The sequence below is a fragment of the Chroicocephalus ridibundus genome, chromosome 3 (genome assembly GCF_963924245.1).
Source record: "Chroicocephalus ridibundus chromosome 3, bChrRid1.1, whole genome shotgun sequence".
NCBI lineage: Eukaryota > Metazoa > Chordata > Aves > Charadriiformes > Laridae > Chroicocephalus > Chroicocephalus ridibundus.
Genome location: NC_086286.1, coordinates 73,079,312 through 73,091,902, shown reverse-complemented (window position 1 = coordinate 73,091,902; position 12,591 = coordinate 73,079,312). Strand labels below are relative to the sequence as shown.

The 12,591-nt window shown below is 41.0% G+C and overlaps 1 protein-coding gene across 1 annotated transcript; it reads left to right on the top strand.

Moving 5' to 3' along the window:
* The first annotated feature begins 1,352 nt into the window (after nt 1-1,352).
* Nucleotides 1,353-10,733, top strand: GJA1 (gap junction protein alpha 1). Its single transcript, XM_063329697.1, has 2 exons — nt 1,353-1,601; nt 7,635-10,733. The coding sequence occupies exon 2, from the start codon at nt 7,651-7,653 to the stop codon at nt 8,794-8,796; it is 1,146 nt and encodes a 381-aa protein (XP_063185767.1). The 5' UTR covers nt 1,353-1,601; nt 7,635-7,650; the 3' UTR covers nt 8,797-10,733.
* Nucleotides 10,734-12,591: the final 1,858 nt, after the last annotated feature.

The window sequence follows — 12,591 nt, the reverse complement described above, 5'->3', positions numbered from 1 at the left end:
TCTTTCTACAAAGATCTTGTCTTAGTTCTCTTCTCCAGAGCGTTCTGGGTGAAAAACAGTGGGTAAGGGCTGTGAAAAATAAGCAGCAATATCTAGGTTGTGTTGTAGAGTGCAACATTCATTATTTCAAGAGGAAACTGTAAAGAGAATCTTTATTTAGGAACTTCTTAATGGCCATTACTGGACTTCTCCCTTCCTTTATAGCCTTTAAAGAGCAACAAAATGCTCATCTGTGCTACTGAGCCCAGAAACAGCCCATAAGAATAACATTAATTTAAACCCAAATGAGCCTGGTACAACCCAAAATGTGAAACTTTGTTGAGAAGTGTCTAACCACGATCTCTTCTAGAGAAGCTCTTAAGCAGTCCCACAGAGGAGCTAATACCCCATGACGCAAACAAGTACAAGACCAATTCCTAATGCAGCTTGGACTCCATGTGTGAGGAGCTTAACACAGGCAGAGAAATAAATTAATCTCTGTTCTATAGAGAAGGCATTTTTCAAGGAGCCATTAACCAGGGACTGGTCAGGAGCAAAGCCAAACTAGTTTTGTTCTAATTGAATAGATCAGTTTTGGACCATGCTTTTATTCCATAAAACGCACTCAAAAATCATCAGGAACATTTCTTATCACTATTAAAGACTGATTCTCTGTACTACGCTTTATTTTCTGAAGTTTCCTGGAAAGAGTTTCCTGGAATGTGAGATCATTTCTTCATTTCTCCCATGGGATGGACATGCACACACACACACACACACCAAAAATAATAATAAAAAAAAAAAATGTGTGATGTGTATCTCCTGTAGAAACAAACACGCAGCTCCTGGTGTGTACTTTCATGTGTGCACGTAGAGGAAATAGCTGTAAGTAAACAAAGCCACGTTCACAACAAAAAGTCCAGAGGGCTTGAGAGGGCTTCCTCTCCTATGTGGTGGCAAGGAGGGAATGGAGACAAGAGCTAGGTGGTCCAGCCCCAGCATCCAGGAGGCTCACGCTGGTTACTCATTAATCCCTTTCACGCTTTTTTCCCCTTCCCTCTAGTGAAACTCCTGGTGCACACCAGAGAGCTAAATTGTTTCATCTGTCCCGGGCAAGCCCAGATCTGGATGAAGTGCCACCCAGGTGCCCTCAGTGACCGGGGAGGGCGGGGGGGGGCTGCTGGCGTGGCGTGGCTGCTGACTGCCCTTAGATTTGTTTTGTTACATCAGCAAGAGTGGACCTTCACGCCTTCGCTCTCTCCTTTTCCCCGGGCTGGTTTTTTGCTGTGCCTTCAGTTCTTTCCCTCCTCCCCCACCTTCCTCCTCTCCATTTGCAGCGCGCCCCTCCTCCTGGGCTGCCACCCCTCCTTCTCCCCTCCTCTTTCACAGTCAGAGGCTTGAAAACTTGTTAAAAGCTCTCCCAGCGTTCCAAGTTAGAAAAAACTTTTACGAGGTATCAGCACTTTTCTTTCATTAGTGGGGAAGGAAGGATGAAAAATACAAACCAGCAGTAGACTTTTAAAGTTTAAATAGACAGGTCTGAGTGCCTGAACGTGCTCTTCCATTTTACTTTAACCCTCCAAAGAAGTATCCTGATCCAGTTTCACTGCTGATCAGCAAGGGTAAGTTGAAAGTTTTCCTTTTTGTGTACCACTTTTTCTGCAAACACTTTTTTTCTTTTTTCCACCGTTAAGAATTTTGTGTTGCTGCGCCGATGGTTGAACTTGTTTAAAAATAGACATCCATAAAAGTGTAAGTTGTCTTAAAGCGCTAAGCTCAAACTTGGAGGAATTCTTTTCTTTCTTTGGTCACGTTTCTATACGTTTCAGCAGATCATTACACTTCCACAACTTCTGACCTTGCTCCACCGAGAGAGAAACTGCGCTGAAGTTGTGAGAGCAGGGCTGAGTTGCAGACTTGTTGCTAGTGTTTGGGTGAAATCGCTACTCTGTGTTCTCGCCTCTGACTAAATGAGCTCTTTTAAAGAAAAAAGAAAAACAAACCCGAGGTGCGCTTCGGTCTCCTCTGTTGGACCGAAATTGCATCAGAAGTTGCTAATAGGGAGACCTTGTCCTGAGTGCGTCCCCCTTTCTGCCCCACACGTTTTGCTTTCATATGGAAATCCTGATTGATGCCTAATAGTTTCTGCGGAGCAAGGTTCTTAATTAGGTGCTTTGTTAAATGCTGCAGCTACCAGAGTGGTGACTTTCACGTGGTCTTCCTGATAAGTTTTCCCCTTTTCTTTTAAAATAGATGTGATAAAATCCAGACGTGGGTTATGGATTTTTAACCTGGTTTGTGTATAGTTACTCTGTTTTAGCAACCTCGGTGAGGGATTTTAGAGAAGGAATGTGAGATATCATGATATGCCTTTACCACGTTGGCAATGTCTGTGAAAGTCTTGGGTGGATATAAATGAAAGTTGTCTAAGAGGAACTGTGCAAGAACATCCACAATATGTGTCATAATCCCAATATGACACATTCCCTTTATATTAGCTTGAAGGCTTAAATACCAAAATGCAGAGGAAAAAAAAAAATAATGCTTGAGCAGCATCTCTTGGAGAACTAAAAAGCTTTTTACATTGCAAGACTTGGAGTGATTCCTTATAGCGATTGTTGCCTGCTGCTCGCCAGTAGTTAAAGAGCAACACGAGGAGGCAGGAAAAAGAGCCTTCAGCTGAAAGACAGACGAAGCACAGAGTCTATCTTATCGAGTAACACGTTCTCCTCTTAAACAAGAATATAGTGTGCTTATGGGTGTCCTCACGTTCTGCCTTGAGATAACCAGCGAGCCTCACGAAGTGGCATATTTTGTCTGAGGAGTTCCTTTTGATTTGTGTACATGAGATTTATGATGAAAACCCCTGGTAATGGCGACAAAAATGGGCTACGGACACCTTTTGCCTGACTTCTGTGTGTGTGCGTGTCTGTGAGCGCACAGGGAGCAAGTTGGAGGACTTGCGTGAAGCTTTCATCCTGCCATTTTTAACATCTGGACAGCACACTGCACTGCAGAATTTAAGCCTCTAGTCTTTGGGATGTTTACTGAAGTGTTTCCTTCAGAAACTTCAAAGCCAAACACTGGCACTGACCCATGATACCTAACAAGCATACAAATGGGAGAGGGGTGAGCAGCAGGCTGAGTTCAGAAGAGGGAAGAGAGGGACACAAGGGATTTGATTTGCGACAGAAATCTGAATGCTTATACACTTAGGAGCGCAAACTGTAAAGTTATCTCGGCTCTCATATTGTGCAAGTACGAAAGATTAATTTTATTTGTCTCTGAAATGAATGTTGGTTTAGGCCAAGGATTCCTGTGGGCATGAGGAAGGTTAGATGACATTGAGCAATGTATCTGTTTCATCAGATAAATTGGCTCTCTCTTTCCCCCCCGTCTCTGATGTCTCCTCCCCATGTTACCCACTGAATTTATCTCGCATGGAGGCACCTGGTCTGTTGTTTACGCCACATGTACATTTTAGAAATCCAGATTTCAAAATCCACAAGCAGGAGCACCAGAGGGCCCGAGGCCCCCTCAGGGAATTCAGCGTTTCTTCTCTTATATTCCAAAGTGAGCCAGGAGAGGGATGAATGTGCGTAGTAACACAGAGGGTAGACCTAACTTGTACAATTAGCAAATGTCTAAGAAAGTGCTTACGGTTGCTTTGGGTCCTTTTGCAACTATGCTTTAGAATTAAATTAGGTGGAGAGTGTACAACACAGGAGAGGCAAAGGCTGTGGGGTAGATCCACTAGTGGTAGAACCACCAGTAACACTAGCAGACAACGAAAAAAACCACACAGTTTTGACACTTTAAATTCTAGCTACTACAACCATTTAGTGCGTAATCTTTGTCCAGTGGATGAAATGAACTGAAGCTCATCCGCAGACCTACAAATGAACTACACCTTTCCAGGGGAAAGTCTGGAAGACTGTTGATTATTTTCGTAAGATTTCAGAAAACTAGCCTTCCCTATTCCAACCCATCCAAATCCCATCAGTTGTACACCTCGGCTGCTTTCTCCGTAATGCTGGTTGCTTTTGGGAACTACTCAAGCTGATTGATGTTCAAGGTCCAGAGTCTTTTGTTGGCTATTTGTGTGTGTGTGAGCACACAGAAAAACGCAGGAAAGGTAGGAAAACCAAAACTTTGCCTCGTTTCCCAACTGCTTCAGCTGCAAAATCCCGTTCTAGATGCCACACTAACACTTACTGCTCTTCCATCCACAAGCATGTGACCTTTTAACACTGTAGTCAGACCTGGGCATGTTAGCACAGCACTGAGTTTGCATTATTCTTGCTGGAAAATATGAACCAGATGACATGATGAATGCCGTCCATAAAAAAATAGGTCTAGAGTTTCTTAATTGTGGCTTACAAATCAAATTTCTTATATATGTGGTCATCCGAAACTCATGCAGATGAATGTTGTCATATCTCCTGCTGCTCTATGGCTTTTTTTCCTATCTTTACCCACACACAGTAGGACCTGGAAGAAATCCATCTTTTAAAGAGTTTACTAGGCCAGCATTAGTCTGTCTCAGAAAAAGGTTATAATCCTGTAAAGTAATAATCAGTAAGAACTCATGAAATGCACAGACTCATCATCAGCCACATCCTTAATTTCCTGAAGTACTGAAATTGTACCAATCGATCAGGTCAACCTGTGTCATTCAGTGGACTCATTTAAGGTGTTTGGAATTGTTAAAAAAAGTTTAAGTCCAGAATGCTGAAGAACTATTTTTAAAGGTTATCTTCCATCCATTTCAAACTATTTACAAAGCTAGAATACTTAAATAACTGTTTGATACAAACCCTCTTTTTATACCTAGTAAACAGATATTGTAATCGGTTAATAAAAAACGGTCTTTCAGTGTCCCGAAAGCAAACAAGTTAAAGCCGATGAATGAATTTTCTCCACAACAAAACAAAGTACTGTGTTTCATAAAGCAATAGAATCCACTTAAGCAAAGGAATAATATATTTGTGCCACCACAAGGTTATCTGATTAACAGTACAATGTTTTGAATTGATGTGGGGTTTTTTATCACTGGCAAAGGCTAGTGTGTAACTGATCTCTTTAAAAAAAAATTGCTTTTCAAAACTATGTATGAGTAATTCAAGCATGGAATGTTTCCTCCTGGAGTTTATATTGCCAGAGGACATAAATGAAACTTAGCAATTTTGCATGCTGAAGCAAATTAAAAAATAGGTAGTAAATTCTCAAAATATTGCAGGTGTGGGATTAAGTAGGTCAAAACTGAAGTAAATCACGTTGCATTAATGGACCAGAGTGGAGCGTAATTAAAAAACAAACAACACATAACTGCCTAGAAATAACATGTCCTCTGTTTTCTTAATCAAACTTTCAATCTGAAATAACATTTAGACAGTAAAAAAATACGTTGAGTCTGAGGAAAGTCTGTTAATGCAGTAGTTTCGAATCATCGGAAAGCTGCCTAATTAAATCAAGAAGCTGTTACTTGAAAAAGGCTCCTTCTGTCCACTTCCACTTCTAGGACATGGAGCAAATAGCTTGCTTTTAAAACAAACTTCACGTGTTCTATAGTTACAGGCTGTTCTCTGTTTTAACAATCCCAGCCTGAGGAGGAACGTGGTCACATTTCATTCCAGCCTTTCCAGAGACCTCCGCGGTCCTGTGCCCGACTCCTTCTCTGCCACCCTGAGCCCGTAAAGACAAAGTAGCTTTTCCTGGGAAGGACTAAAGCTCGGGATGGCTGAAGGGAAGTGTCAGAGATAAACACGCCGTGTACTCCTCCCAGTGGAGGCTTCCAGATTTAAAAGTCTGGAGCTGGCCTGATCCTTTGATGGGGCTTCATTCACCCGAACAAGGAATGACGTGAGGAAGGGTCTGCACGCCGCAGTAGGTGAACTTCAGAGCAAGGCAGACAGAGGAGACGGCCCTGGGGTATTTTTCAGGGGTTCAAAGATACCTGGCATCTGAGAGCTATGGGAGTGAGTACTTTAAACACTTGTCTCCCATTACTCTCTCAGGCTCTTGCCGATGGCAGGAATGGTGTGTTTTGATTTGGCATCTATTGTTACAATTGAGTTTGCCAGACTTAGAATCTTATGTTTCCAGTGACTCACTGCTTCTTGAGAGAAAATCTCCAAGGTGCTAAAATTTCCTATTTTATGAATTATCCAAAAAGGGCTTTTTCTATAAATGACCTTCGCTACGGAATATACCCATGATGCGGTGGGGAGGAAATAATTTGGACATTATCAAAACTATTAATACTAGGAAGGGATTACTCAGCATGCACGGAACAAATGTCTACACCCAGCAGCATCTACTTTAAAAGGGAAACTTTGTGATTATTTTTCCTTTTAAGTGCCCGATTTCACATGCTTGTTCATGTGGGGCACGTTAAAATGTAAGTTTTTATGCAGATAAGGTTATCATTCTCCAGTTGATAAGAACCCTATAGTGAGCTTTGTTTTCCCTAGGAATCTAACCCATCAAGTAAACCATTTCATTTCTTTTATGTCATCCTGTGTATTTCCAGATATCCCCGAGAAGCTGACGGTGTCCCAGAAATGTGCACTTTAAAACTCAAGTCGAGAGAGACAATTTAAACTTGCAGTGTTCAACGCTTGGAATGCAAACCCCACGCCAGGAGTTGCCTTGAAAAGAGAAAGAGCTCATTTACCTTTTTTTCTTGCTAAATCTTTTTTCCTTTCAAAACAAAGTGAAGGAATTTAAATACAAAGACATGCAAATACAAAGCTGAAACTACAATAAATTAAGCAAGCCACAGATAAACAGGAAACCAGTTCCTCCAATATGGTAACATGAGCTTAGCTGTGCTTCACGTATTTACTATTTTTGATTCCTTCATAAAACTATAGGTAAAGACTACTAACCATGATCTTTGTGCTGGAAATACTAATGTATAAACTTTATTTAGATAGCAAGTTTTTTCTGAAGTTAACTATAGTATAAGCTGGGCATCATTAGGAACTATACTTTTAAGTGTATTACAGACAACATAGTGATAGCCAAGAACTCAATTTCATTTTGCTGTAGTAAAAATAGCACACATTTTGCAATGATAAAATCTTAGGTATCTGACCCTAACATTAACTTAGTGTAACATTTTGCATTTAGGTTATACTAGGGTTTGCTTTCTTATCCTCTTAAAGAGTGAACATAAAAATTACCGTGGATGATCCACACTGAAAGAGAGAAATCTTTCATGTATTCCTAGCACATTCGGGCAGTGCCACTGTGTACTTCCACACCCTGTTTCAGCAGTGTGTCACAGCTGTTTTCTGCCTGAGGCAGGTGTAGATCATCGAACTGAGGCTGCCACCAAGGAAGCTGAGCCAACCACGGTGGCAACTGAGGGTTTCATGGACTCCTTGAAAACTGGAGTGAACTTAGAAACCTCCTTTTTCATTGTGCTCTGAGACATTACATGTTACTTCCTCTTTTCAGTTTCCCTGCGTTCCCACTCCACCTGCAGACTAATTAAAACTCTGGTTTCTCTTCAGATCATGTAAAAAACATGAGTTAAAACGAAGCTGGCGTCCCTGCTCTGTTAGTCTCAATCTGTGATTCACTGTATCGATGGTATAAAAGCTCTGTCTTAACCATCACTATTTTTTTTCCTTTGTGTCCTTCTTTAGCCAGCATCCTGTGAAGATGGGTGATTGGAGTGCCTTAGGAAAACTTCTTGACAAGGTTCAAGCCTATTCCACTGCCGGAGGGAAAGTGTGGCTGTCTGTCCTCTTTATTTTCCGAATCTTGCTACTGGGGACAGCAGTTGAATCTGCTTGGGGAGATGAACAGTCTGCTTTCCGGTGCAACACTCAACAGCCTGGTTGCGAGAACGTCTGCTATGACAAGTCCTTCCCCATCTCCCATGTGCGCTTCTGGGTTCTGCAGATCATATTTGTGTCCGTACCTACCCTTTTGTACCTGGCGCACGTGTTCTATGTAATGAGGAAAGAAGAGAAGCTGAACAAAAGAGAAGAAGAGCTCAAGGTGGTCCAAAATGATGGTGTGAATGTGGATATGCACCTCAAGCAAATAGAAATTAAGAAATTCAAGTATGGGATTGAAGAGCATGGCAAAGTGAAGATGCGTGGGGGACTGCTCCGTACTTACATCATCAGCATCCTGTTTAAATCTGTCTTCGAGGTGGCTTTCTTGCTGATACAGTGGTACATTTATGGGTTTAGCCTGAATGCCATCTACACCTGTGAGCGAGATCCATGCCCACACAGAGTGGACTGTTTCCTCTCCCGTCCAACTGAGAAAACCATCTTCATCCTCTTCATGCTGGTTGTGTCCTTGGTGTCTCTTGCCTTGAACATCATCGAGCTTTTCTACGTGTTCTTCAAGGGTGTCAAGGATCGCGTGAAAGGGAAAACCGACCCCTACTCCCACAGCGGTGCCATGAGCCCTTCCAAGGACTGCGGCTCCCCCAAATATGCTTATTACAATGGCTGCTCCTCACCGACTGCCCCCTTGTCTCCCATGTCTCCCCCGGGGTACAAGCTCGTTACCGGAGACAGGAACAATTCCTCCTGTCGTAACTACAATAAGCAAGCCAGCGAGCAAAACTGGGCCAACTACAGCGCGGAGCAGAACAGAATGGGGCAAGCTGGCAGCACCATCTCCAACTCGCACGCCCAGCCCTTCGACTTCTCCGATGAGCACCAGAACACTAAAAAACTGGCGTCGGGACACGAGTTGCAACCGCTCACCATTGTGGACCAGAGGCCCCCCAGCAGAGCCAGCAGCCGAGCCAGCAGCAGGCCTCGACCTGACGACCTGGAGATCTAAGCTTCTAGCTGCAGTACTTGCTCTACTATGAAACGACGTGCATTGGAAGATGCAGTCAGTGCTGATCTTGTTCCAGTGGAGGTGGTACTTAACAGTCTCAAGCAGGAGATTTTAACAATCATAAAAACAAACAAACGAGTGAACAAACTTTTAAAATACTTGCTGTTTTTTTGGGGGGATGTGGGGTTGGTGTGGGGTGGTACAGTACACATTGGTATTTAATGTAGCTGGTTTAAAGAATTTAAATACTAAAAAAAAAAAAAAAAGAAAAAAGGAAAAGGATAGGTAGTCAGTACTAAGGTAGGGGGTTGTTTTTCTAGAAAGGCTGTAAATATCTGAGTGTATGTGTATGTGTGTACTATCGTGTTTGTTTCTAAAGAATCTTCTGTAATACTAAAACCCAATAATAACTGAACTCACATTTGTCAGGGTGAAGTGCTGCCTGAAGATGAAAGCATTTTTCCTATTCAACAAGCAAAAAAGTCCAGGATTGCCTCTGATCATTTCCCTGTCAAGAACATTCCATTTTTAGAAAGTGCACTTTGAAGGTAAACTTTCCTACATGGTCCTCCAGGTTGTCGAAAGGCTCCTGTGAATACAATCTACAGCCTTTGAGTCATTCAACTCAGATTTCAGACATGGCCCACCAAGAAATACTTTGGTCACCTGCCTTTCCAGCCCTTCGCACAGGTAGATTTTGTGATGTGCGTAAGCGGGATGGCTCCACACTTGCAGAACCGGCAACCACACTTTCTTGCTCACAGCAATATTCGTGTCCTGCTGCTCACGTACAGTCTAATTAGCGTCATATAAAACCCAGTTTGCTGCCACTTGCAGATTTAAGCGTTAAGACAGGCAAGCAACTGCCTCTAGTGAATTTTATCACACCTTTATGTATATTAAGGGTGTATATATATGTGTGTGGATGTGGAGGTGAAGGTATACACAGAACAGCCTTAGAAGCATACATTGAGAAATAAACACACACAGATTACTAGCAGTTGACACTTTTTCATGGGTATTGTGAAGATGTGGGCCACTATGGTGTTTACATTCTCTGATTCCTTCAATGCAAGTGAAGCACATGTCATTATATTTTTTTAATTCTATAGAATATTTTCCATGTATCCTAAATGGATGCTTTTTTAAAAGTAAAAAAAAATAAAAAGGGCCTAATCCTGGATGTCTTGCTCTGGAAAATCTCTCTTTTAAGTCAGTGGGAGTTTTGCCTGAATGAAGGCTACAGGATCAAGCCCAAGATGTAGCGAACCATGTTCTTTCTGGCATGAATGAGTTTCTTTTGTAGAAGTTAGGGGTGGAAAAGACCCATTAGGTCATCTAGCCAATCTCCCTGATAGGTAATAATGATGCTTGAATGATAGAAGATGTAGTACTGTAAGCAAGCTTTAGTCTTTTATGTGAGAAACTTAGAAGAAATGCTTTGTGCTGGATTAATAATAAGATGCCTACATGACTTTTGCAGTAACTGGTATTTTTCTTGTTCTAAATATTCACATTTACTGAACTGTAACGTCCACTCCGAGTTTTGACAGTTAGGTCTTTCTAGATGGCTCTAGCAACTTTAGTGTTTACACTTAGATTTTGTTTGAAATGCAAGTGAAGTTGAAAGGATTTTTAAAGAGTACAATTCTAGCTAATTTATTTGAAATATATGCTAAAGAAATCTACCAGTTTCTTCAAATGCATAGCCTCTTAGCTGAACACAGATTGACCAAGGAAATACATAGCTTGGTTTCATTTTGCAGCAACAGCAACACAGATAAATTGTTTCATTTAATACATTATATTAATTTGTTTGACATTCCATGTTAAACTACTGTTGTGTTCAACTTCATTGCATGTATGCAACCATAGTCCGTTGGATCATGTTGTCTGGAGAACATTAGTCAATAAAGTTTTAATTTAGTATAAATCTATTTTCTAATTGTCTTTTACTGCTTTATATGTCCATATATCTTTTGATTCTGTCTTATAATCCAAACTCATTTCTTCCCTCTTCATTTTTCCCCAGTCACTGCATTTCAGCAGTATTCTTGATTTAATCCATCTGGATTTACTTTGAACTGAAATTTCACAGGATCAGATTCAGATACCTTCACAACACTGGAAAAACAAGCATCGTTTGTGTCACTCCTGCAACAAAGTCATAGTCAGCATGAACTACTGTTATACAAATCTTCCCATGAGCCTCAGAAAATATATACTTAATTGCAAACTATTATAAAAAAGATAGTAGTAAGATACTATCGCATAATTTTTCAAACTATTTTTATATATGGCCTACATTCAACATTATGAAATCATTGCCTCTAGTTTATGTTTCCCCAGGTAATCAGATTGCTTGATTGACAATCAGTTTCTGGAATCAAATCCTCATTCCTTCAGAGTCAATGGGAGAAAGGTACTGATTTTGATAAGGCTGGGATTTCATATACTGTCTACTGCTTCACCATTTAGGTCCCTATCACTAAGGAAGACATGCAGCGCTTCAGTTTGCAGCATTGAACTCTAAAGGGAAGATGATTCAACTCCTTTTTTTATTTGAAAAATCAAAATATAATGATCATGCAGTTATTGTACAGCTTCCTGCTTTCAAATTTGCTTGCCATTTTAAGTCCAAATTTTTCCCCCACCTATTCGTAAAGAAGGGGAAAAATAAGCAGGACCGTGGTAGTGGATTTACAGCTCTGAGAGATACTACACAAGCACCAGCACAAGGAATGGCTCCTTGAAATAGTCCTTAAATAATAACAATGAGTCATATTTAAGCTTGCTTGTCCTAGTTCGTCTGTACAAAGGGAAGGGCATTCCAAGCGTTTTGTGAGGATCATGCCCTTGGAAAGGTGGATACAGAAACATCCAGAAAAGGGCTCACCCTGAGATGAAATCTCACGTCTCCTAGACAGGCTGATTGTCACGTACGTCCAAAGTTAAGGTCTTAGTTCCTTGAAGCGTCTTGGACAACTGATACAAATTAGTGCTTCAGTGACAAAGCTCTCTGAGTGATTTTTTTGGTGGTAATGCGCGAGCGTGTGTGTAGAGTGAAGATATTCCATGGGACATTTCTCCCACTTAGATTTATTTCTGTGGAGAGTATTTATTACACACTGCAACGTCAGCACAGGGACATAATTTTGTGTGGCTTTCATCCAATTCTTTATATGCTTTGTCCTGGTGCATCTCTGCAGCAGCAGTTGCATTGTCTGCAGCTGACAAAAAAATAACGTGTGATACAATGCTAGTGCATACTTCTCAACCTCTGTAGAAGGATATGTTAGATACTGAATTCAAACTAGAAAATATCCTGTCAAAATACACATCTCTGAAGGTAATTAAAATAAAAGCAGGGTTACAAACAAAAAAGCAGGAAAACCCAAATTCAAAACCTGTAAACTATTTAAAATTTGTGTCGATGTTTTGTGTAGAAGTATTTTGAAAAAAGGCAAATTCATCCTAAGGCTCCCACCCTGCCCCAGTAATTTGAAATGTCTGTAAAGAGTAAAGTTAGAAATGCAAGTTACAAACAGCCTAAAGTCTATATGCAGATCATGTAATTTAAAGATGTTTTAAACACAGTGAGCACACACTGAAGGTTGTTTCCTAAATTAGAAATGAAATTTCCATATTTAAAGTGGAAACTACGGTAAGAGTTTGAGAACTGGAACAAACTTTTCGAGTCTACCTGTCACACCCCTTGAGATTGGTCATTTTTAACGGATGTACTCGTCTCACCATTGCAGAACCGAGGCTGTCTGCAGTGCTGCTGTGCTACAC